The sequence below is a fragment of the Cynocephalus volans genome, chromosome 2, assembly GCF_027409185.1.
Source record: "Cynocephalus volans isolate mCynVol1 chromosome 2, mCynVol1.pri, whole genome shotgun sequence".
Classification (NCBI taxonomy): domain Eukaryota; kingdom Metazoa; phylum Chordata; class Mammalia; order Dermoptera; family Cynocephalidae; genus Cynocephalus; species Cynocephalus volans.
In genome coordinates this window covers 194,182,167-194,207,592 of record NC_084461.1, presented here as the reverse complement: position 1 = coordinate 194,207,592, position 25,426 = coordinate 194,182,167, and the positions used below count along the sequence as shown (strand labels likewise).

At 45.4% G+C, this 25,426-nt stretch overlaps 1 protein-coding gene across 1 annotated transcript in view; it reads left to right on the top strand.

Annotated features, from left to right (window-relative positions):
- Positions 1-25,426, top strand: part of KSR2 (kinase suppressor of ras 2) — a 418,923-nt gene that overhangs the window by 367,280 nt on the left and 26,217 nt on the right. Inside the window, exon 14 of the mRNA XM_063087289.1 lies at positions 128-495. Within this exon, the coding sequence (XP_062943359.1) occupies positions 128-495 (368 nt within the window). The remainder of the gene's footprint in view (positions 1-127; positions 496-25,426) is intronic.

Below are 25,426 nucleotides of genomic sequence, written 5' to 3'. Positions count from 1 at the left end.
ACCAGCCGTGAATGCACATAGAGATGTGTCCAGACCTCCACACACACACGGGACCCAGCAGGACCACACTGGGGGTCAGGGAGAAGTGGCAGGAATGGCTCTGATCTCTCTCCCTCTCAATCCACAGAACGAAGAAGGCCATGACGAGGCTGAGGAGTCAGAGGATGACTTCGAGGAGATGAACCTGTCCCTCCTCTCAGCACGGAGCTTCCCGCGCAAGGCCAGCCAGACCAGCATCTTCCTTCAGGAGTGGGACATCCCCTTTGAGCAGCTGGAGATTGGTGAGCTCATCGGAAAGGGCCGCTTCGGGCAGGTGTACCATGGCCGCTGGCACGGCGAGGTGGCCATCCGGCTGATCGACATCGAGAGGGACAATGAGGACCAGCTAAAGGCCTTCAAGCGGGAGGTGATGGCCTACAGGCAGACACGGCATGAGAACGTCGTGCTCTTCATGGGCGCCTGCATGAGCCCGCCCCACCTGGCCATCATCACCAGGTCAGTCCCACCCGCGCTCTCCACCAGTTTGCTAAGCTCTGCTGAGAAATTTGCTTCTGTGTAATTTAGCTTTCTGGTGAACAGAGCATCTTCAGCTTTACCTTTCACAGTTTACTTAAGTGGTTTCAAGATTTAAGATTTCAGAAAATACTTTCAAGGCTAAAACTCTTTAGCAGTGTCATGGAAAGAGCACTGAATGGGGAAACAGGAAAGTTGGGTCTAGCCCCCTTCCCATCCAAGTATTTGTGTAACAATATCTCTGAGACCCACTTTCTCCTGACATAAAATGATTGGATTATTAGACTAAATCAAGGGTCGGCCAACTTTTTCCAGAAAGAGCCCAATAGTCAATATTTTCGGCTTTGCAGGCCATACAATTTCTGTAGCAGCTGTTCAACTCTTCCCGTGTAGCATGAAAGCAGCCATGGACAATATATAAATGAATTCGCACAACCATGTTCCAATGAAACTTTATTTACAAAACCAGGCGGTAGGCTGGGTTCAGCCCATGGGCCATAGTTTGCTCATGCCCAGACTAAGACTCTGATGACTATCACTCTGGCTTTCATTAGACTTGCAGAGCACATTTGCAGTCTTTACTGTTGTTGTTTTGAATATCCAGGATCCGTGCTCTACGGGTGCATAAAAGGGGTGGTTAATAGAAAACTAAATTAAGAAAATGTCAGATAATGGCAACTTTCTTGGACTTGCTCTCTCTAACCTCACCCAGTGACTTGGAGCATCAAAAAAAAAAAAAAAAAGCTTTGGTTTCAGTTGAACAGTTGTGAAACAATCCTTTGATGTGTTTTTAAATTCTGGTGTTTGCTCCCCCATTACATTAGGCCTGGCCCCAGCAGCGGTGTTCTTGGTATGGCCTGGGGTGCCAAGGGTCAGTTAGGAGCTCTCAACTTCCTACACTCAACTCAAGCCATAAAATGCCAAATGCACAAGTCTTGCATCTTGGCATGTGCTGTAGCAGGAGCTGTGGGCTCAAAGAAGAGCTGATGTGTCTTTGATCTGTTCGCTTGTGAGACACACCCTCCTTGAGTCCATTTATAAGATCTTGGCAATCGGTAGAAAGTTCGTTATTGTCTGTCACCACTGATTATGCAGATGGTGGGTTGACTGCTGCCTGTGTGTTGAATGGTAAAAGCTTGCACAGGATTGGAGATCTAGACATGGGCCTTCAACCCCACTTAAACCAGAGAAAAATGGTGGCTCTCAACTCTAAACAGGACCAAAGTAGCGCTGAAGTAATCAGCCCAGATAGTATTCAGGAGCTAATCTGTTCTGGGTAGGCGAGTGTAAGCTCAGTGAGCTTTTGCTGAGTTACAAGCTACCCCCAAACTTGGTGGTTTCTCTCTGTCCAGTGCACAATTCTTCTGGGCTGAGCCAGGCTCAATAGCTGGGCTCTTGTAGGTAGCTGTGGTCAGCTGGAAGGTCAACAGGGGAGCTGGTCAGTCTTAGATGCCCTCATTCACCTGTCTGCTGCTTGGCAAACTGTCTAGCTGGGGTGCCTCCTCCACATGGCCTTGCATCCCCAGCAGCCTAGCTCAAGCCCATTCCCATGGGAGTCTCAGGTTCCCAAGATACAGAAGTGTTTTCCATGCCTCTGCATGACACATTCGCTAACATCCACTGGCCAAAACAACTCACATGGTCACCTAGATTCAAGGCATGGAGAAACAGACCCTACCTCTGGATGGGAGGATCTGCAACATTGCAAGGACATGGATGCAGGGAGAGAGACAGTCTGTGGCCATTTTTACAATCTATGGCAGAGAGACCCTTAACTCCCCTTCCTGCTCCTTTTCTTACCCTGTGTACATCATCTTTTAGCAGCAGTCAACACCCCTTTACCTGGGATGCACAAGTGTGGTTGGAGGGTGGCCTTTTCCCCAGCCCAGTCTTCCCCCCACTATGCCCACCTTAAGCTGTTTCCCAAACTTTCCCTCTGGTCAGCTCCTCACCTTCTGGCCTGTTAACCTTGTTCTTTTTTATGTCCTCAAATTAGAAATTTGAAATCCATTGCCTCCTCTCCTTTGCCTTCTAAGGACTTCCTGCCTTCCTGTTCTCAGACTTTTTCAGTGTTATCCATGGAGCCCAGTTACTCAGGCCTCCCTCACCCACTTCCCAAACACTGGCTAATTGGAAGTAGATGGACTCAGCAGCCATCCTCAAAAAATGAGTGGTCATTATGAAAATGTGTTGCTCATCCTGCAAGCCAGCTGCATTTGCGGCCCTCTTCTATTATGTACAGAATCCCCAGCCCCCTCCCCAAGCATCATAACTGCCTACAGATTTCACAATAGCCCAGCCTTTTCCTGGCATCATGATAAAGGCTCTGCAGCGTTGGGACATGTAATTGGTCTCTGAAGTGTTTTGGTATTTTGTGTGAGGGTGCCAGATGAGCCCCAAAGAAGTGGCATTGATTCCATATGATTGTGTTGTTGTATATTTATATAGGGAGGACTCTGTGCCTCCCTCTCTCGTTCATCCCTGTCCCCTTGTTGGCCATTCAGGTTTCTTATCTGAACATTCAGTGTGAAACCAAATATTTGAGTAATTGATTAATCACTTGCATTTGCACAATTGGCTGGCAGAGGTCGATGGTTGGATGATAGCCAACCAACTGGAACAATTTTTGGACCCTGGATTTATTTTACAGGGAACATAAGACCAGATAATTACCTGGCATATTCTGGATAAATTCACAGTGGCATATTCTAGCCAATTACTTAGTAATTATCATTGGAGTTAACAAGTATTCTAAGATTAGCTTCCTTGTAATACAATATGTATGGCTCTTGGGAAATGAGTAATAACCAACTAGTTACCCAGTTGCTATATTCACAAATAAAATTAGCAGCAGGATTGCTGAATTGTTTCATGATTGGGTTGTTATGGGATTATTGCAAAGCTATCAACAGGCTGTGCAATCGCTCATGTTGGATTTGAAAGCTAATAAAGATAGAGTTGAATGAAATCATCTCTCATCCTTCCTCCTTGCGGTGGGGTTTCCTAAGCCTCAGTATCCCCACTGTAAAATGAGCCAGATGGAAGAACGTGTTTGTTTCAAGATCCTTCCAACTCTGACAAATTTCTTCAGTTCTCTGGGAATGGGCTGTGTTTGAGAAGCATCCAGGGACAGCTCTGGAACAGTGCTTCCCAAAGGATGGTCTGCCCAGACCTCCTGCTCAGAACCACCGATGGAGGAAGGTCATTAAAATGCAGATTCCTGGGTGCTACTCGTATTCATTTCCTATGGCTGTCATAACAAATCACCCCAAACTTGGTAGCTTCAAACAACACATTTATTCTCATTCAGTTCTGGAGGCCCAAAGCCTGAGTGGGTCTCACTGGACTAAACCAAGGCAGTTTGCTGTATTCCTTTCTGGAAGTTCTAGAGGAGAATCCATTTCCTCGCCTTTTCCAGCTTCTAGAGCTGCTTTTCTGGCATTCTGTGGCTTGTGGCCCCTTCCTCCACCTTCAGGGGCAGCAGCATAGCCTCCTGTTTCCATGGTTACACTGCTACCTTCTTCTGTAGAAAAACCTCCCTCTGCCTCCCTCTTATAGGACAGTTACGATTGCATTTAGGGTCCACCCCGATAAGCTGGGAAAATCTCCACATTTCAAGATGTTTAGTTTAATCACATCTGCAAAGTCCCTATTTCCCATATGAGGTAACATTCATAGTTTCCTGGGATTAGGGCCAGGATATCTTTGGGAGCCATTTTCAGTCCATCACACTACCTTAGACCTAACGAACCAAGTCTGTTTGTAGATGGAGCCTTTTTAATTGAGCTCCCAGATCATTCTAATCCAACTAATATTTGGGAACCATGCCTTAAAGAATATCACTGGGGGGACCCACTATGCACCCAGCATTGATCCCAGATGTGCCCATCTAGTGCAAAGGGAAATGGAAACAGACCAGATCGAATTCCAGATCATTAGGATCTCAGTGGGAGGGTATATTCATCCATTTTCTGTCACCTATAACAGAATACCTGAAATTGGGTAATTTATAAGAACATGAAATTTATTTCTTACAGTTTCGGAGGCTAGGAAGTCCAAAGTCAAGGGAGCACATCTGGTGAGGACTCTCTGCACAGTCGAGAGGCAGCACAAGCATGGCACGGCAACAGGGCAAGAGAATGTCCTGATACCCCTTTAAACCATGAACCCATTAGTCCATGAATGGATTAATCCATTCACAAGGGCATAGCTCTCACAATCCAATCATCTTCCAAAGGCCCCACTTTTCAAATACCGTAGTCGGATTTCCCACACTCCTACCATTGTTACAGTGGAAATCAAGCTTCAGTATGAGTTTTGAGGGGACATTCAAACTACAGCAGAGGGTAATTTATTATTTATCTGGTGACAGGTGGATGGGCAAGCCTACCTTAGCTTGGTGCCATGGATACAAAGCAAAAGCAAAACCCTGAAACTAATGGCTCCAAGTTGGTTTTAATCAGGGGAGGCTGATGCCATCGAGCCCATCCCTGCCATTTTACAGATATGAAAACCAAGGCCAGGAATGTGGGGCCAGGACAAGAGCCCAGGTCTTCCCTGACACACTCAATCCTCTGACATCTTGAAAACCCCATACTCCCCCAATGCTTGTCCATTCATTTATTCAGTATTTTGTTCATTTATTCATTGATTAAACACTTACTAAGATCCAGAAACTGTGCTAGATGCTTGCGGGACAATGGTGAGCAAGACAGACCTGGGCCTTATTTTCAGGGTGCTCTCATTCTAGGGGGGAGATAGACTAGGGCTAAAGTAACGAGATCATTTGAGTCTGTTACAATGTGGTGAAGGAAACAAACCAGAAAGATGGGCAGCAGAGAGACTTGGATGTTGAGATTATTTTACGTGGGCGGTCCAGGCAGCCTCTCCGTAGAAGCGATATTTGACCTGAATGATGGGAGCTAGTTGTGAAGATCTGGGGGCAGGGTGCCCCCAGTGTAGGGAGCTGCACATGCAAAGGCCCTGGGGCAGGGCATGTTCGAGGACCAGAACAAAGACTGTGGTGGTGGCAGGGGAGGGCAAAAAGGTAGAAGATGAGGGTAGAGAAGTTGACAAGAGCCAGACTGGAGAGGGCAGGTATTTTCAAGCCTGGTAGGGGGTGGGGAACTTTTAATGCACTAGGATGCCTGGCCCTGCTCCAGAGCAGGGTCTCTCATCCACAGCACTGTTGATATTTGGAGTCAGAAAAGTCTGTTGTGGGAGGTGTCCTCTGCACTGGAGGATGTTTAGAGGCATGCCTAGCCTGTACATGCTAGATGCCAGTAGCACCAACCCCCCAATTATGACAACTAAAAATGTCCCCAGACATTGCCCAATGTGCAGGGGACTTTATCACTCAGCTAGGTCTGGACCGTCTGTTGTGAACCCCCAGGCAAAGAGTCCCAATTTTATGCTAAGGGCAGTGGGCAGCCATTGGGGGGTTGTAGCAGGGCTGTGACACAGTGTTGTTGAGGGCAAGAATTGGGAAACCTCCAAAATAAAGCACAAGGGCTCAAAGCGGAAAGTTTTGTCTGGTGCAGAGTCAAGAACAGTACAAAGAAATTTTCAGCTTATCTGCTCTAACTTCCCATTGTAATCAAAGAGCTGATGACTGTGGCAGGTGTCCAGTGTCCTTTCCTCCATCCCATCCCTCTGTCCTCGGCCAGACCAGCAAATGCTATATTAGAAACACCACAGTCTCGCAGTTGCTTGTTTTTACAGTGGGCGAGGTTCTGAAACAGTGGAGGGGAAACTACGGCTTGACCCTCATGTGCCACCAAGAGTGGGTCTAGGGAGTGAGAATCTGCCCCACTCTTCCCAGAAAGTTTTATCACAAATGTCACAGGGACCTCGTTAACTTCTGCTCCCACCCTTGGCAAGGAAAATGGAAAACTTCGGTCCTGACGGAGACTGTAGTTCCATCACGTGGTTCCCTTTCTTGAAGCCAAGGATGGCATAGCTGAGCCTGTTTGCTGGAATCATTTCCCTGGTTAAATGGTGGGATGAACACAGAGCCCTCAAAAATAAACCAAAAAAACAGCACATTTCACCAACCTTCAGCAAGTGCTTTGCTTCAAACCAGGCATGGTGCTGTTCTCCTGTTTATCACTGTGGCCATTTTACAGAGAGAAAAACTGAGGTCAGAGAGGCAAAGGGGACCCTTTCCTAGATCATAGAACAAACAACTGGCAGAACCTGGAATCAAGCAAATGTATAGCCGAATACTAGTCTAGCATGTTCCTTCTTTGCCATGGCTGCCTCAGCCAAGTCAGGCGGAATGGGCCCCACCATAAGTAGTCCCACATCACAGGGGCTCTCCGTCTTACTCATACCAGAACCACCTGGAGGACTTGGTAACACTGCAGGTCCCAGGCCCCATCCTCCTTCAATTAGCCTGGGTCTCTGTCTTTTTTATTAAGTTCCAGAGGATTTTGTACACACATACCAGTTCGAGAACCACTGGATTATTAGAAGTTGCATTTTTGTAGCTTTGATTTTCTGGTGTTTATGTACATTTATAATACCTTGGAAATTTCTGTGGGGCCAGCACACACACATCTCTTCCATGTACACCCCAAATGACACAACAATTCTCTCTTCTTTCTCTCTCTCTCTTTCTCTCTCGTCCTTGTCCCCACACTCCCTCCAGGAAGCACACACTTGCTCTGTCTTTCCCTGCAAAAGACTCATTCCATGAACATTAACTCACAAAATTTCTATACAGAACTCATAAAACATACAGTTTCTCACAGAAGCCCCCACTACCCCGCAATTTTTCTACGATTCTAAAATTACGTAAATCTGTGCTTCTTATAGTGTGGTCCCCTGACCAGCCTTACCTGGAAACTCCTTAGAAATGCAAATTCTCCCTCCCGCGCTCCTCCCTGAGGGATTCAGAAGCTCTGGGGTTTGTTCAGCAATTTGTGTCTGAAGAAGCCCTCCAGGGGATTCTGATTCATGCTCAAGTGTAGGACCTAGGGCTTTAAAGAAACCTGTTCCTGCTTTCTACCTCGGGCTAGCAGATGGCTAAGAGCCTCCGGCACACCCTGGAAATCTGCTTCTGCCAGGCCGCACTGAGAGGTGAGCAGCTGAGTCCACAGCGGGTGAGGGTCTAGAATGCTCCAACATCAGCACCTTCAGGGGCCTGAGAGCTGTGTGTTAGCTTCGGTGCTAACGTGCGTCCCCCAGCGTGCCTTCTGTAGACGCGTATCAGACCCTGGCTGGGTGCCAGGCCACATGGTAGGTGCTCAGAACACTGAATCTGCAGTTTATACAAGGACTCTTTGTTCTAGTAGAATTGATAGACAATAACAAGTTAAACAAATGAGTAAGGTAATTAAAGCATTTTCATAGGTGCTGTGAAGACCACACACAGGGTGATCGATGGGTCAGAGTGTCAGGAGGTATATTAGTCCATTTCTGTTGCTTATAACAAAATACACAGAACTGGGTGATTTATAATGAAAACAAAATTTATTGCTTACAGTTTCAGAGGCTAGAAGTCCGAAGCCCGAATTCCAGGGAAAACATCTGGTGAAGGCTTTCTTTGGTGGTGACTTGAATGATGACAGGGTATCACATTGCAAGATGGTGGAAGCAGAGAGAGCAGAGAGAAAGACAGTCTCCTCTTCTTTTAAAGCCCCCCAGAACCATGCCCCTGACCACCATTTTTAATCCGTTCACTACTGCATGGTCCTACAATCCAATCAGCTCTTCAAGGCTCCACCTTTAATTACCATAATAGGATTTCTTGCCCTCTTACCACTCATAGTGGGGACTGTTTCTCGTACATAAAACTTGGGCGACACAATCAAACTTCAATGAGTTTGGGGGGGACATAATTCAGTGCACTACAGGAGGGCTACTTTGAAGAGGGATTCAGAGGAGGCTTCTTAGGGAAAGTGACATTTGAGCTGAGATCCAATGAGGAGGAGGAGATGGCCATGCCAAGAGGCAGAGAAAGAGCAGGCCAGGCAGGAATACAGCAGGTGCAAAGGCCCTGAGGTAGGAATGAGATGGGTATGTCTGAGGAGGAGGCAAGGGAGCGAGGGGAGAATGATGCAAAGAGGGCTGCAGAGGCCAAGTGATGGCAGGTCTCTGAAAGCCATGGGGAAGAGCACAGAGTTAATCCCAATGCAAGGGGAAGCCAGTGCAAGATTTTAAACAGGAGCTGCTCCCACAGGAATTTCCGGCTGGCCTGGCTGCTGCCTTTTCCTATACTCAGCTGATTGGCTCAATGAGCTGAAACTTATTTGGTCAAGAGCAGTGGTAGGTAATGAAACCCAGCACTGAAGGGACAGCCAGCCGAGGAAAGGGGCTCTGGGATATCCCAAGGTTTCTTTGGCATCCACCCATGTGGGACTCCAGGGAAAAATGCCTGATGTTTCCTCTGCATTTGGGGACACAGAAACTTCATCAGGATGCCCTCCCAGGGACGGGGGTAGGAGGGAATGAGGTATGAGAGGCGTCACATAAACATCTTGTGCTGGAGGGGCTCGGGCTGCATGCCCCAGGGAAAAGGGGGAAGGAAGGACAGGATTTCCCCAAGCCCTCGGGGAGGCTTTTACAAATTTCTCATTTGGTGAGTCTCATCAGTCCCTTCACTAGTTTCCCAAAGTCTGAAAGCATCTTCTCAGTGGTGTGGGGTTGACGGTGTTGCCCACATGCATGGGACACCTGCCCTGACCGTCTCCCAGAGACAAGGCAGTAATGAAATCCCACGGGGTCTCATTTGCATGGCAGTTGGCCTGTCTGAATGATTATCATTGGGATTATTATATTTTATATACACACATGCATAAAATTGAGAGCATCTATTTCTTCTCAAAACACATTTTTAACTGCTTACGACCGAGTTGATTATATGTTGATTTTTCTATAATACATTTATTGATTTGTATTTTTAATCTTCTACCTAAAATCCTTACTTAACTACTGTCCTATGAAGTCTAAAAATATGTCACTTTTGTTTCACTTTCTGTATAAATAATTATATTGTCAGTGAATAAGGAGGTGTACATTCAACATATTTTTCTCAACATAAAAAACTAATAAATTATTGTATAGAAATAGTGTAGCAAATTATCCAGTAAACAAAAATAAGGCTCTACAGCAAAATACTGATAGCAAAAACCATAAGAGAGAATAAAAATCCATGAGTCCACACTGATGTAAATAAATAATTGAATAAGTAAATAAGTAAGTGGGGAGAAGGGGCAGCTTTTCCTGACAGCGCTACTGTTGGTAGACCAGCATGCCCGGCAGGGTTCTGCACAGCATTTTAAATCCAGTAAATATTAGGAGCTATTTAATAGATTATTTATTTCCAGCTCTAAATCAGCTCCTATTTCCCAGACTTTTGAATAGAATAGCACCAAGCTGATATATTTGACAGACAAATGGAGGACCCTGCCTTATGCTACCGTGGTAATTCGATGCCTAAATGAGATTTTGACTTGCTTTTTCTGTAACTTGGTACTTGCGGTCTTTCTGATTTTTTTTCCTCCCCCTTTGGGCCAGTTTGATTGTCCTAAATATAACATACAAGAGTTGAGGGGCCTGAGCACATGAAGATTCCGTCCCCCATCATCTAGTAGAATCGGCTTCCTTTATGTTCAGAAAGCTGAATCGCTTTCCCTTTATAAAGCACAGCTGAAAAGGTTTTTTTGTCTGTGGCTGCCTTTAATTGCGCTGAAATGTGAAGTGCTCTGGGACTTTTGTGAAGGAAGCGCTATAAATGTTCTGCATCATTATCATTATTATTATTAGCCTCATCCCATGTACATTGCGTGCGCCTGTTGGTAAACCATCACATGACCAGCAAAGAACTTGCATGGGCGAAGACCTCACCACTGGACGCCACTTTTCTGTGCATCTCAAAGATTCTGAATTAAAGTGTGCGATGTGTGTCATCACTTAAAAAAAAGTTACACAAGTGGTAATTCGTTTGTTATTGAAAATGAAGATCAGCAAAAAGAAGAAAATGAAATTCACCCATAATGTCTCCAGCCAGAGAGAATCACATCAACATTTTGCTATATATCCATCTAGGCATTTTTTCCAGAATGTAAACAAATTCACACTCTGTATTGGTCAGGGTAGCAGTAGCTGCTGTAACAAATAAGCCTTAAAACATGAAGTGGCTTAACACAATATGTTTATTTCTTGCTCATATAGTAATCCAAGATCGGAGTTTCTGGATGGTAGGTGGCTTTTCACCATGTCTGGAGGGATGCAAACTCCATCCATCTTTTGCATCCACCATCCCCTCAGGCTCAGAATCCTCTGCTTCTAGCTAAAGAAAGAGAAAAGAACATGGAGGGTCACCAGGAAGTTTCCTTGAGCCATGCCCACAAGTGGTACACATCACTGCACTCAGGTGCCATTGGCTGGCATGAGTCCCTTGGCCACACCTGAGGGCAAGGAAGGCTGGGAAATAGTTCATTGTATTCCCAGGAGGAAAAGGAAATGGGTTTTGGTGAACAGCCAGCAGCTCTGTGATGTACACATCTTAATGGACAGATCTTTTTCTCCCATTGAAGATAGACTCACCCAGCAACCCTGTTTCATGATTTGCTATTTCCGCTAAAAATATACTCATATGTATGGAACGCTGCCTTTTAGGATTTGGATCTATTGCAAATTTCTTCACTTCTGCTTGCCTCAGTTTCCTCATCTATAAAATGGGGATAACATTTAACTTTCTTGCAAGGTAGTGATAAGAATTAGAGATCTTAAATGGAAAGGCTACAGCATAATGCCTCCTATAACTGGAAGTGATCAGTAACTTGTATGTCCTGATCCTGATTGCAGTAATAATAATTGTGATATTATAACAATGACAACAACAACAATAATAACAAAAGCGGTAATTAGGAGGAGTAATATATTTTCTCTCCAGGGCCAAAACATCCTTGACACTACAAACAGCAAGTGTTTTGGTTTATGATAACATTCAATGATATGAGATGGTGGCTGCGGTTTGACTACTTGGATTTGTGTCCCAGCTCTGCTCCTAGCTTGTTCCTTGCCCAGGTCACATAACCTCTCTAAGTTTCAGGCCATCCAGAAGGAGTGTTGAGAAGGGAGCTGGATAAACTGGTCTCCAGCTGAGATGAAAGGACAGGGCTAGAAATCACAGGGCCTGAGTCATCTGTATAGATATGGTGATTGAAGTTATGGGATTCAGAGGACTCTGAGGTCATCCGGGGAAGAGAGGAGGGGACGATGCCTGGAGTACCTGTAGTATTAGGTGGTGTGGTTGAGAAGGGTAATACTGCAAGCGGTCAGGGCAGTAGAAGCAACCAGAAAAGCGTGGAGTCAGGAAGCCAACCAAGCTGTTTCCACCATGCAACTTCCCTGTCTCTGGTCCTGCTTATTACATTGCTGTGTTTTATTTTCACGAAGGCACTTCTCATCATAAGGTAATAATTATTTTGTTCTTCTCTTTGGTTGCTTGCTTACTATCTCTTTGCCTCTCTCCCCTCTCCCACCTTAGAACTAGGTCCCAGGAGAGCCAGGACTTCAGTGATCTAATTCACTTCTGTAGCCCCAGTCCCTCCAAATATTAAGTCCTCCCTACATACTTGTTGAATGAATGAATAACAGTTTCCAAAAATATGTTCACATGCATTAGCACAGCCTGCTCCTCTAGGCAAGTGTACCAGCAAATGGTAAATGGTGCTATTTACTCATAATCACTGAGAAATGAGTGGGGCATAAGGAAAATATAGTACAAACTGGGGGGTGGGGTGGTGGCTATGGGATGTGGGAGAATTAATGGTGATGAAAAGAAAAGAGATGCCAATTATGTGATGTAAATTATAACAATACATAGAGGAGCTGAATGATTTGGGGGTATTTGCCCCAAATGCTCATTGTGTGTAGGGAGGGTCCTGTGCCTGATGCTGGGAATGGAGAGGAAGGTATGACCTCTGCCTCCCCCAACCCACGTGGAGCTCACAGACAGGAAATTAACTGGATGATTCCCCAACAGTGCCATAATCTCTGCAGTAGAATCACAGGGGGCCGTGGGGACCCAGAGCCAGCCCCTTATCCACCCAGGTAATTAGCCAGATGGACAAGAAAGTAGTGGCATTCCTAATAGAGGGAACAGCATGTGCAAAGGCCTGGAGGTGGGAGGGAGCAAGGCCCAGGGGCAAGAGCTGGAGTATAGGATGTATACGGGGTGTAGCAAGACAGAAGAAGCTGGAGACCATCTCAAAGGTCCTTGTGAGTCAAGCTAAGGCATGTGAACCTCTCTCCTTAAGGCAGCCAGGTGCCACCCAGGGATTTAACCAGAAGAGTGACACAGTCAGGTTTGCATTTCAGAAAGACTGCTTTGGAGCATTCCCTTTTCCTCAGAAAGCTTGCGATAGGATCGTTGATGTATTTCCCTCCTGCAAGAGTGGAATGGACACTTAGTGTTATCCTAGTCAGACACTCACGGGCGCAAATGCTGGCTTTCATGCCCTAGGTTCTAACAGATATTCGGCATGACTATCTTAGGGGATAGCAACCGCAAGCTGGAAGTTCTTTGGAAATGAAGGCATTTTCAACAGCTTTCACTATTTACCAAAGTTAAAAATAGTCAGCTGCATTCCCGTGTTTTGAAGGCAACTGTGGGTAACATCAGGCCCTTAAGATGTGTTCCAGAAAGCAGAGGGACAGTTTCCTTAGCATTGCTGGCAGGCAGTGATTAAACAAAGACTCAGGAGCATGGAGGTAGCTTCTCATAGGGAGGCAAAATTATAATTAACAACCACCTGAAATAGGTACCACTCAACTCCATTTTCTTATCTGTAAATGGGAAGTTGAAGGCAACCAACTTCAGAGGGTTGTTAAAGTGATTCGAAAGGCAAACAAACAAACAAAAACAATATCTGCACACAGGTTGGTCAGATTGCAGGGGAACAGCTTTTAATTATAATTTTTCCCAAGGTCATAAGCTAGGAAGAGGCAGGATTTGAACCTGAGACTGATTCAGACCAAAGCCCATATCAAACCATCCTTTCATCCTCTTGTCCTCCCCTGCCATGCCTGAGTCCATTCCACTTTCTTATACCTCATGGACAGCTTAGGACCCTCCACTACTGGGTCCTCTCCCCTGGGGAGGACAAAGAGTGACTTACCTCCAAGTCAGATTCATTGTCTGAACCACCAAACCTGCCTGGCTTGTGACTTGTTACGTTGGCAGCAGGTGCGACTTGTTCCTTTCCCTCCCTCTCCTTGCAGCAGACTCCAGGGTGATGAGAGTGGGCAGGGAGTAGGAGGTGCAAGATCAGTGTTTCCACTGCTCCAGGAACCTGCCGGGCCACGGGGTTCAATTTGATGTATTCCCAACCCAGCTCCAGTTGCTTGGTCACTGCTCAACTTTTGCTTTGTCTCCTGCCTGATCATGTTGAAGATAATTAAGCCCATCAATCAAATAATAAATAGATATTGACTCTTTGTCATGGAGCATATATCAGGATTGATTGACCACTGGGAATACTGCTTTCCTCAATCAATGGGAAGCTGTGGGCATAAATAAATCTTGATAATGACTGGCAAGAGGAAAATCAATAGGTATATTAAAATATGCATCGAGAGCATATATCTTTGAAGGTAAAATAAGAGTTTGTTTTGGCAGAAGCAGGAGACAAGAGACAGAGGGAGGACAGAGAGAGAGAGACAGACTGATGCTCGGTCTCCCCAGACTCACAGTCCTTGGCACAGAGTGAGCACTCATTGATTTTTTGGTGAACTGCAGACATCCAAGGAGATGTTTTCTTTAACAGAAATTGTATTTCATGTTTGCCTTTTGCATTCTCTGGATGTCCTGTGTCCAGAAATCTCTTCTGCCCATGGGCAGCATTATTCTCACAATGTTTGGCCTTCCCTTGTTACTGGAAGAAAAGAAAGGAAGGGAAGATGGGAAGGTGGGGTGGGGAAGGGTGGGAGGGGGTGGGGAGACCAGGTTGCTCGGGTGCTGGAGACACTCACTGAGAAAGAGATTGCTAAACATCAGGTTCAGGGAGCAAAAGTAAGAGAGTTCGGTTGGAGATGTTGGGTGTGAGGTGACTTTGAGTGTATTAAAAGGTGGTGTTAAGTAGGCATTTAGATAGGTTGTCGTTCAGAGATGCGTTCTCGACCAGAGATATAAAACTGAGAGCCGTCTGGGCTGTGAGATCTTGGAAGCCATGGGCCTGGGTGTCACTTAAGGATGCATCAGAATCCTTTGAAGGGCTTGTGAAAACACAGATTGCTGCTCTCTCTTCCACAGAGTTTCTCATTCAGTAAGTCTGGGATGAGGCCTGGGAATGTGCATTTTTAACAGTCATCCCAGGTGATGCAGATGCTGTGGGTCTGGAACCCCACTTTGAGAACCAGCAGCAATGGGGGGAAAGACCATGGTGAGAAGAGAAGGGACAGAGCATTCCTGCAAGGAAGATTGACAGGGAGGGGCCAGAGATGGAGGAAAACCAGGGGAGTGTGTTGTCAAGGATGCCTGGGACAGAGTGTCCCAGCAAGGAAGAGGTCAGCAGGTTAGAGGCTGGTGTTCAAAGGACAGAAAAGATGTAGCTGGAAAAACATCCTTCTGAACTCCTGCAGCCTTACTATTTTGTTGGTCTGTGGTTTCACCCCTGTGCCAGTCTTCCTTTATCCACCTGCCCAGTGATATTTGACGGTCCAACCTATAATCCAAGGGGCATACCATGTATATTTCCAGGGTAGGGCTGAGGTTCAGGTGAGCATGGAGCCCTTCACCCTCCAAACCACAAGGACTGGGGGACGTTTCACCATTGCTAGTGATTGGAGGGGTCAGAGGCACGGCTGGAAGACCTGTTCCCAGGAACAGTTCCCAGCAGGAAAGAGCTGAAATTCATCACAATGGCTGTGGAATCACTGAGACTAGGAATGAATCTACTCCTAGCAGACATCCTCTTCGGGGACTGAGACGTATTGTTTTCAAAACCAATTTTTGATGTTCAGTGACCATCATCCTTTAAAAATAAGGATGGAGAGTTGGTTACTTGGTTAAATTATTTTTAATATGAAAGAGCGCTTTGTTGTCAAATGACACTCTGAATATTTGTTAAGGGGAATGTATTTGTTGAGCAACTACTATATTCTAGGCTCTGTGCTAAGGATTTTATAGATATTGCTTAATTTAATTGTTATCCCCATTTTACATATGAGGAACCTGGGACTTAAGGAGTTGAGGTGGCTTGTCCAAGTCCTACAGTCAGTGTGAGGCTAAGCCAGGGCAAAACCTTGACCTTCGGCCCTAACCCACTAGGCTGTACTATGTCATCTTAAAGACTAATTCTTTGTTTGAATGTTCTTTTTGGGTGTTCTCCATGTCCCCCAAGGTGAGTTTCATAAGTCACTGTCATGGTCTGGTCACTTCTCTTATTTTTAGGTACAGAGTAAAATTTATGGGTGTTTTCCCCCGTATGGAAATTTTAAAGTTAAAAAACAAAAGTTCTTGCAAATCTTAGTTGAGCTTCTGTGTATCCTTCAATGCCTGGCCTTGTGGGTCATTAGGAAACACAAGCTAATGGTCACTAAAATAGCCTATAGAGGAATGTTTGGTTTTCTAGTTGTTCTGGGCCACAGTAATTGGACTTTGGTTCACTTTTGCCAACATAAGTTTTTCTTTTGCATTGGTAAGCATCAGGCTTTCTGAGCCTCAGTTTCTGCATCTGTACAAAGGAGATAATAACAGTCCCTACCTTGTGCGATTGATCTGAGGATTAAATGAGTAAATATGTCAGTGCCTGGCACACATCACGTGCTGTGTCAGTGTTGGCATTTGTTATTGGTGTTGTGGGAATTATTACTGCCATCCCTGCATCATGGGTACCCGAAGGGTGACACAAATCAGCAGAAAAAACATTGAATATGGAGTTAGATATCCTGGATGAATGTTCTAGCCTTGTCACTGACTAGCTGTGTGACCTTAAATAAATCACTTCACTTCTCTGAGCCTCAGTGTTCTCGTGTGTAACATGAGGATACGAGTGTATATTTTCCTGGGTGGTTAGGGAGGTAAATGAAATAGCAAAACTGAAAACTCTTCATAAAGGACTAAAGAAATGTGGGATAAAAATCATGTAGTGATAAAAATAGATAAATCATATAGTGATAATAATAGTTCATGAAGCACTGACTTTGTGCCTAACCCTGTCTAAGCACTGTGACTTTTCCTAACTTCCAGGTGAGGTTGGAACATCTGTAATGGTGGAACTGGGATTTGGACTTCTGTCTGCTATTGTCAAAGCAAGTTTACAAAGCACTTTACTGGTGAAGAGAACTTTCTCATTGAGTTGGCAGGTGGCAGTGACCCAGATTTAAAGTTGGGACTACAGCTGAGGGGACTCTCAATCAGTCCCCCCTTCTTGGGACTCAAGCCCTTCAGTGGTCTCCAGCGAATTGTCGTCCTTGCTCTGAGACTGAGTGATGAGAAGCAGGGGCCCCTCTCCCTGGCACTTGTCATATTTCTTTGATGGCAGCAGAAAGGCACGTGGCTGAGAAGTCACTCTAGCTTTTAATCAAAAGGTTTGTCTCCGAGTCCTCTTCAAAAGAGGATTCTGTTTCTTCTAGGTGTTCAAAAGACCCAGAGGACTGCCAAGAAGGGAACAGATCAGGTATCTTCAAAGGCAAAGGAGGGGTCACACCATCTTCAGCATTTCCCCAGCCAAGGCTAGTTTCTCCAAGGCTGTTAGTACAGCCCTTGGGGACTTGGAGGCTCAGATCAAGGATTCTCCGTGGACTTGTTTGGAAATGTTTGTAGACCACTGAAAACTGTCATAGTGTATCAGTCCCCCAGGTCTGATCTCTCTCTGAGCGAGAAGGCTGCCTCTGACAGGCTCTCAGAACTGGAGACACTGCACTGCAGCAGCTCAGTGGATTATTATTCTATATTGTCAGTGGGCTGCGGTTTCCCGGGCTCAGCCAGCCTTGCTTCCTTCTGCAGGAACTCTGCTCTCTCTCTGGCCTTCCTGCTCTGCTTCCTGGCCCTCTTCCAGCCTTGGTGCTAGACCTTATCCCACCACACAGCTACAGAGTTAGTGATGAATCCATGATGCTGTTTACATGGCATATGGAGGGATGGGCCTTCTATCAGATGCTGAATACAGAGAGGGAAGGGCATGGAAGGAGGAGGGAGCCAAGATTCCGAATTCTTTCTCTACCACTACATGACTTTAGACAAGCCTTTAAGCTTTCTAGCTCTCAGTTTCTTTGTTTGTGAAATGATTATAATATTACATACTTCACCCTTAGCTGAGTCATTTACATCCTCGTCTGAGCCTATTTGACCTAAGTTGAACCCTTAGGAGTGAATGATCACTCATCCATTCTCCCATCCTCTCACCAATTCACCCATCTTATATCCCCCAAACCCCCCTACCCATCCACCCACCCATCTGCCCACCCTCTCATCCATCCATTCAACATCCGCCCATCTACATATCCATCCATTCATTCATCCTGTTGTCCACCCATCCATCTATCCATTCATCCACCCACTCATCCTACTATTCTGTCCATTCTCCCATTTATCCATCCAAATTCCACCCACCCACCTATCCATCCATTCGTTCATCCATCCATACATCCATCCATCCATCCTTCCACCCTTCCACCTGTCCACTCATGTATCCATCTTCCTGCGCATCATTCCTCTAGCCATTCAGCAAACAGTTACTGAGATCTTGCTTTCTATCAGGCACTGCCAGGTGCTGGAAATGAGTGTTTGGGGCTGTTCTTCGAGGACACGATGGAAGCAGATAATGTAACGTAATTAAAGCCAGCTCCTTGAGGCAACGTACAATGGCCAGGTAGAGCAGGAGGCTGTGGTCAGCACCATCCTGCTATCACCAGTTTAGAGTCAACAACAAATAAGTCTAGGGGAAAGTCTGTAGATGGGAATTTCAGTAGACTGCTCATCTATGGAAATGAGCTACGGGTCACAATCCCAGATATGTAAAGAAAACAGAGCCCCCAAAGGGAAAACCAGGCAATGGGGCTGAAAGAGTCAGAATCATCTTTATCTGCATGTTTCCTTCCCTTTGGTTCTAACTTTTGTGGAATTCAATGCTGATGAGCGTGGAGGCTGACACCCTGGGAGGATGGATGACAAGGGAAAGAGGTAGCTGTTTTCTCAGCTTGGGAGGTGGGCAATAAATGGAGGGGGAAGTGATCAGAGGTGGTCTTGGGCAGTGTGTAGAGAAGGTGCCAATTTAGTAGGCCCTGAGGCAGCTTCATGAGATTTCCAAGGGTGGTGGTGGGATAGGTTGGGGCTGCAGAGTCAATGGCAGGCTGCTCTCTGCCTGCTTTACACCCCATTAACTCCCAACTCAAAATCATTTATCAGCAGCAGGCTGGAGTTTACTTATTCATTATTTCTAGAGAAAATGTTTGCTAAGCAAATCAGTAGTTCAAACAAGATCGTGGGGGGTGGGGGGGTAGGTTTAACCCACTCAAGGAAACCCACCAGGTTAAGAGCCTCAGAATATTCATTGTCTGCAGGCAGATGGAGCTGCCAGGGACAGATGGACACCAACCTACCGTCATGACCCCACAATGGTCTCTAAGGGACTATTTCTCAGCCTCTTCCTGCCCCATCACATCCGAATTTGACATTTGGCTCTGCGTTGCCATTTCAGTGTCATAGGAAAAGACTTTGGTCAATCCAAGTAAGAATATCATTTGGGCCAAGTGTCAAAACTTTCCCTTATGGGAGTTGACCAGCCATGGCTTTCTTTAAATGTCTTAAAGATCTCTGGTTCTTTCATTTGAGGAAGGCCTCTTGAACTTGGGGTTGGAAGGCCTGGCTCCCATCCTGGTGCTGGATGGCCTTGGGTGAGTCATTGGGCTCTGTGAGCCTCAGCTTCCTTATCTGTAGAATGGGCACGTGGGTCTCTATCACAGGGTTGCTTCAGACAGTAGTTTAAACCATGCCAATGAAAGTATTTTGTGAACAGAAAAATGCAAAAAAGAGGTGAGGGGACAGGTTGATTTTCAGATGGATTTCAGTGAAAGAATTTTTTTGTTCTTTTACTGGTCAAAATAAGTGGTTTCTGCATTTCTGGTGGTTGTCAACTCAAGCTGAACATTACAATTACTGGGAAATATTGGATTCTAAACAATGCCTGGGTTCCACCCTTTAACCCCAAAAGATCTTGACTCAGTTGATCTAGGATGAGGCCTGGTGTCATCTTTTTTTTTTCTAAATCTCTCCAGGTAATTCTATTATGGACCCAAGACTGGGAACCACTGAACTATTGCCAGAATGAGCCCAACCAGACTCAAATTTCCCTTTTTCTTCTCATCTCACAGTCAGAACTGCATAGTGACAGGTACTCTGGAATCCTACAGACTTTGAAGCAGCCCATCTTTGTCATTTCCTGGCTGTGATGTTCATTCTTTAAACAGGACAGAATATTTGTTAATTATCACGGTTATTGAGAAGAGCCATGTGATAACAGCGCAGGTTGATTACATTTCTTTGATGCCTAAACCAGTTTGGGCTCAACAATCGGTAGCCCCCATCACTGTTGTTACTTGTTATATGTGCCAATAAAATGCCAGATGCAAGTGGCTTTTGAGGTTCTCTGGGACAAAATTTGGCGACAGCACTTTCCAAAAAGCAGCAGAAGCTATGGGACAGAAATGTTCTTCTATAAGAGGTGGAGTGATATAGGTCATGTTAGCTAGTATTTTTTGAGTACTTACTGGGCACCAGGGCCCCTGCTAAACCCTTTATTTGAATGCTTTTGGGTCATCTTACAGTAACTGTCTTGCAGCAGTATGGCTGTTATTACCATTTTACAGAGGAAGGGCGTAAGGCAAGTGACTTTCTGAGGAATCAGGGAGGAGGCAGTGAGGCTAGGGTTTGAGCCCAGAAGCCGGACTCCAGAGCACTGTGAGCTGGGCAGGAGGCAGGGAGTGACGATGGGTGTCCTACCCTGGCCACTCAGCATATGGTTCTGCTAAAGCAGAGACCGTCCTCACATCCCTCTCTCCTCAGACCTGGGTTCCAGTCTGGGCTCCCCCACTTAGTGCCTGGGTGTGCTCAGGAAGTCATGTCCTCATTCTGAGCCTCAGTTTCCCCCCTGTCAGGTGGGAATGATGAGAATGGTGATACCTGTAACAGCCCTGGAAAGGTGTGTGTGTGAGGAGCACACAGTGAAAGGTGGTGATTCTCAGAGCCATTGTGTTTTTTTCACAGGCTTGCATGAACCTGAAGCTTCTCTCCACCACTTAGCTGTGCATCCTTGGGTAAATTAGTTATCCTCTCTGTGCCTTCACTTTCCTCATCTGTAAAATGAGGATAACATACTGCCCACCTCGTTGGGCTGTCATTAAGGATGAAATGATAGAAAATATGCAGATGCTTTGGGTTACACAGGGTACATCAAAGTGTTAGCTGTTGTTATTGTTGTGTCATCATTGTTAATATAGCCCTCCTTCCTTTGTTTATTTTGATTTTTCTTCTTATGCTAAAACATAAGCTCCATGAGGTTAGGGATGTTACTTTATTCACCTCCCTATTACCTGAAACAGTACCTGGCATCATAGTAGGTGCTCAATAAATATTTGTTGAATGAATGAATAACTGAATAAGTATTGTTTTCCAGGTGGCACCCATAGCTCATAGAACACACTGGAGTTTGGCTGCTTCACCACAGCACATGTCTCTGTTGGCTTTGCTGTGCTGTGACTTGTGAACTCAGCTCTGGCCGAGACTTTGCCACACTGTCTGTCTATCGGTCTGTCTTAAGACAGAGTGGCCTCACTCCCTCTTTTAGAAGAGGCACCACGTCCCTGAAGCCCCACCCATCACCTAGACCTGAAGTCTGCTAGTCATTTATCCCTGGATGTGGACACCCTGACAGTCACTTACGTGCCACTGACTGATTACCTGTGGTAAAGACTGAAAACCTCCCAGTACGTCTAAACAGGTCCCTAAGTACCCAAGAGGAATAACTGCTTCCTCACCCCCTGTTGCAATCTCAGGCTCTCTTCCTATTGGACACAAGGGGTGAAGGTCACATACAGAGGCCAGAGTGCTGGGCAGGGGCCAGGTCACATGAGGCAATAGTTTCATCATTCTGTGATGTAAAACCCTTGAAGGATTTCTATTGGGGTGGGTGGGTGGGGGTCACCTGATTCCATTTTCAAGTTGCCAAGTTCCTTACTGCAGTGGTGAAGAGCAGATTGGAGGGAGGGAAGTGGGAAGTAGACCAGTCAGAGGCTGTTGGGGTCTATGCTACAGAGGTCACAGAGGGGGAGGGGGTTAGGGAGAAATTGGTTAATGGATCTAAAGAATGATTATGTTTTGCAATGATGAATATGCTAATTATCCTGAGTTGATCATCATATATTGTACATAAATACCAATAATCAACTGTGTATCCCACAAATATGTATAATCAATTTTTTCAATTCAAAAAAAAAGGAAAAAAAAAAAAAGAACTTCCTGACAGAGTGGGAGGTCCTCCTGAGCCTCCATTGGACATGTGTGCTTACCCATCCTCATCTGCCTCCACCATCAGACTGGAAGTTCCAGGAGGTCCCAGGTCTTTAGCCACATGACCCCAGAGCCTATCACTGAGCCTGGGACCCAGAAGACAGTCACTCAGTCTTTTGTATGAATTCACATCTTTGGCTTCTTTAAGGGAGAAAGGAAATGAATGTGCATTATTAGTTTTGTTCTCATTATTAACAGCTGCATCTTCTTTCGCACTCTGAGCCAGGCACAGCAGCAAGCACTTTAGATATATTATCTAACTGAATTTTCAGAACAGTGAGGTAGGTTCATTAAACCCAGCTTATAAATGAAAAAACTGAGGCTCAGAAAGACAAAGCAACATGTAGTGGTAGATTCAAGATTCTGGGCATTTCCTTGACTAAGGATGGTATTATCTCTCTTACATTGCATGTGGACTCTGTCCTGGGCCTCTCTCTGGCTTCTGTCCTTGTGGGAGAAAAATCAATGTCTGCTTCTCACTTTCCTTCTGGAAGGGCCCCCAGACAGGGGCTCCCTTCTCCCAGCCCAGGTTGTGATTGCTGCAGATCTACTGGGAGGCAACAGCCAGCCTTGTGAATCACAAACCTCTTCTGACACCAAGAGGATGGCATCCCTGAATTTCTGAAGCGAGCAGTCTCTCACGCACATGCACCAAACAGGGATGGAGATCGCAACCTGAAATTAACAACTCCAAAAAATATATATATCAGTGTTTGTTAAGTGGGAAAAGAGGTAATATTGGCTGGGGAGAGAAATGTCATTTTCAGGCTTACAAAAAGAGTGTTAATATATAATATGGAGAGCCAATAAAATCCATAGTCTTATTCTTCCGGGCTGTCTAGTTGAAATAATTTATGAAATTGCATCTGAGAGCCTTGACATTTAGCTCCTAATTTTGATAGAGATGTTTTGTCCGGCCTAATACTGCTGGCATGCGTCTTGACTTTGAAGATTCCTTCCCTGTCGTAGATGCTCAACACCTGTGTCCCCAATCAAAATGTTCAGAAGTGGCTTTGTTAATAATTCATGTATCCATTCATTCACTTGTCCAATCATTCATCCATTTATCCAGCATGGCCAGGATGTAGTAGGAACTAGAACTGCAATGCTATATAAGACATGCCTGTCCTCAGTAGTCTCACAGCCATGCAGGAGACAGACAAAAAGTTCAGCCCTCATCACACCAGGTAGGACTGTTGACACAGAAATGTGCAAAGGGCATGAAGAAAATTCAAAGGAAGGGACTTCCTGAGAAGTGAGATGGGCTGTTGCCTGGAGCATAAGACATTTGGGAAGAAATGGGGAATGCAGGAAGGGTGTTCTTGATGGAAGGGGCAGTGTAGGCAAAGGCCAGAAGGTGTGAGAAGGAGGATGTCATGGTTGGAAAAGCAAAAATGGTTCAGTTTGGTTGGAGCAAATGGTTCCAACTGGGGGTTTACAGCAGAACACCAAAGTAGGGATCTTGACTCTCCTGGATGAGTAATAGTAATTATGAGAGTGGATGGTTGTTGAGCTTTACTGTGTGCCAGGCAGTGTGCTGAGCATGTTATAGATACTTTATGTAATTGGATGCTCACAGCCACCCGGTGAGGAGAATGTGATTACTTGTCCCCATTTTAAAGATCAGGTTCTAAGAAATCGTGTTACTTGCTCAGCGTGCTAAGGTGTGAGCATCAGAAATACAACTCACTTTGATCAGGAGGATGGGGTGATCTGATGAAATGCACAAGGACCTGGAAGCAGAATGTCTGGGTTCTGGTCTTGGAGGGAGGGGTAACATCCGCCACATACTGGCTCCAGGGTTTGGATTAAACCCAGAGACTTCATTTTCTTGCTATACAATGGAGCCAACTTCATCTACTCACTGCAGTGGGGCTGAAATGATATGATAGCTTCCACACCAGTGGAGAGGACAGTATGAGGACTGACATTTAGTCAAGATTCTGGTCATGAGCTGTTTGAGTGAACAGTCTGGCTGGTCACTCTTTTTGTAAACATCCTGGACCTAGACCTGGGCACCCCCGTCTACTGACCTTCCCAGAGCATCTGAAAGCAGGCGAACCTTGGATATGGGGGTGGCTGGGCATTAGCTTCTTAAGATCCCTGCATCTTTGCTATCAAAGCTTTGTAGATAGAAGCTCGAGTGCCTATGGAATTTAAAGAGGCCTGGGAGGGCAAGATTACCTGGGTGAATATTGGGAGAGAATTCTTGTGGTGCCCTGGAGTTAAGAGCTTAAGGGAAAAAAGAACCCCAGATGAACTTGAGTGACGATTTTTGTCCATCTTTGAGAAATTGGCACACACTTACATTTTGTTCCTGTGCTTTCTAAATTGAGTTTTGGGGAATGACAGGATTTTCGATTGAAACAGATTACCAACGTGAGGCTTGGCGACTAATGGAAATATTTGTAATAGGATTACATGGAGTTTTCATCTTTCCCATGAAGATGCAACAGTGTCACGTGACAGCCTTTCAGGGCACAGTCCCATGTTTTTAATCTCTCTGGACATTTATTTTCTGTTTTTAAATGATTGAGAGGTGAGGGCACATCCCTGGGGTAACTTGCTTTATATCTGTGAGAAGCAGGAGAAAGCTATTAACAAAACATGAAATTGAATCTCACCAAGCACAGATTCCCATTTGCCTGTGGTTCTTTTAAAACCACCATGCTGCCCAGTTACGTATAAATGGAGCTGTCGGTGAGCATTTAGAAAAGAACCATACTTCTTCACCACCAGGGAAATTACCACTCCCATCTCAGAAAGTTTGCTTTCCCTAGTGATGTTTATTGTGGATATTTGACCCTAGCTACAAAATCTCATTTTTGTTGATTTTGCTATTGTCCCTCTCTCTATATTCTCTTCTCATGGCCTTCTGTATTTTGGAGTCCACTAATCAACTATTGTAGCCAATGCTTATTGAGTGCTTTCAGTGTTCCAACCTCTTCACATGTCCCTTTAGTCAGGGTAGGATAGGCTCATGCTGTAGTGACAACACTAAAATCTCTGTGGCTTGCTCAGAAAGTTTATTTCTCACTCATGTAAAGTCTGTTATGCGTTGGGTATCCTCCAGGGCATCTCTCTTCCATGAAGTTACTCAGGGATCCAGGCTATTCCAATCTTGTAGCTCTACATGTCATCATGGAGCCTCCTTGGTCACAATGGCATGAGAAAAGAGAGACTGGAAATTAGTCAATGGGCTTTAAAGTACCCCAATCAGGAAGTGACAGGGGTCACTTTTGACCAGAGCCAGTCACATGGTGCTGCATAACTGCAGACACTGGGCAGCCTTCCTTAAATGCTCTAGGTCCTTCAGCTCCTATCTGCAAAGCTTTGAGGGCAAAGAACACAGATTTTTTTTGTCAGGCCAGCAGAGGCATGGGTTGTAGAAAC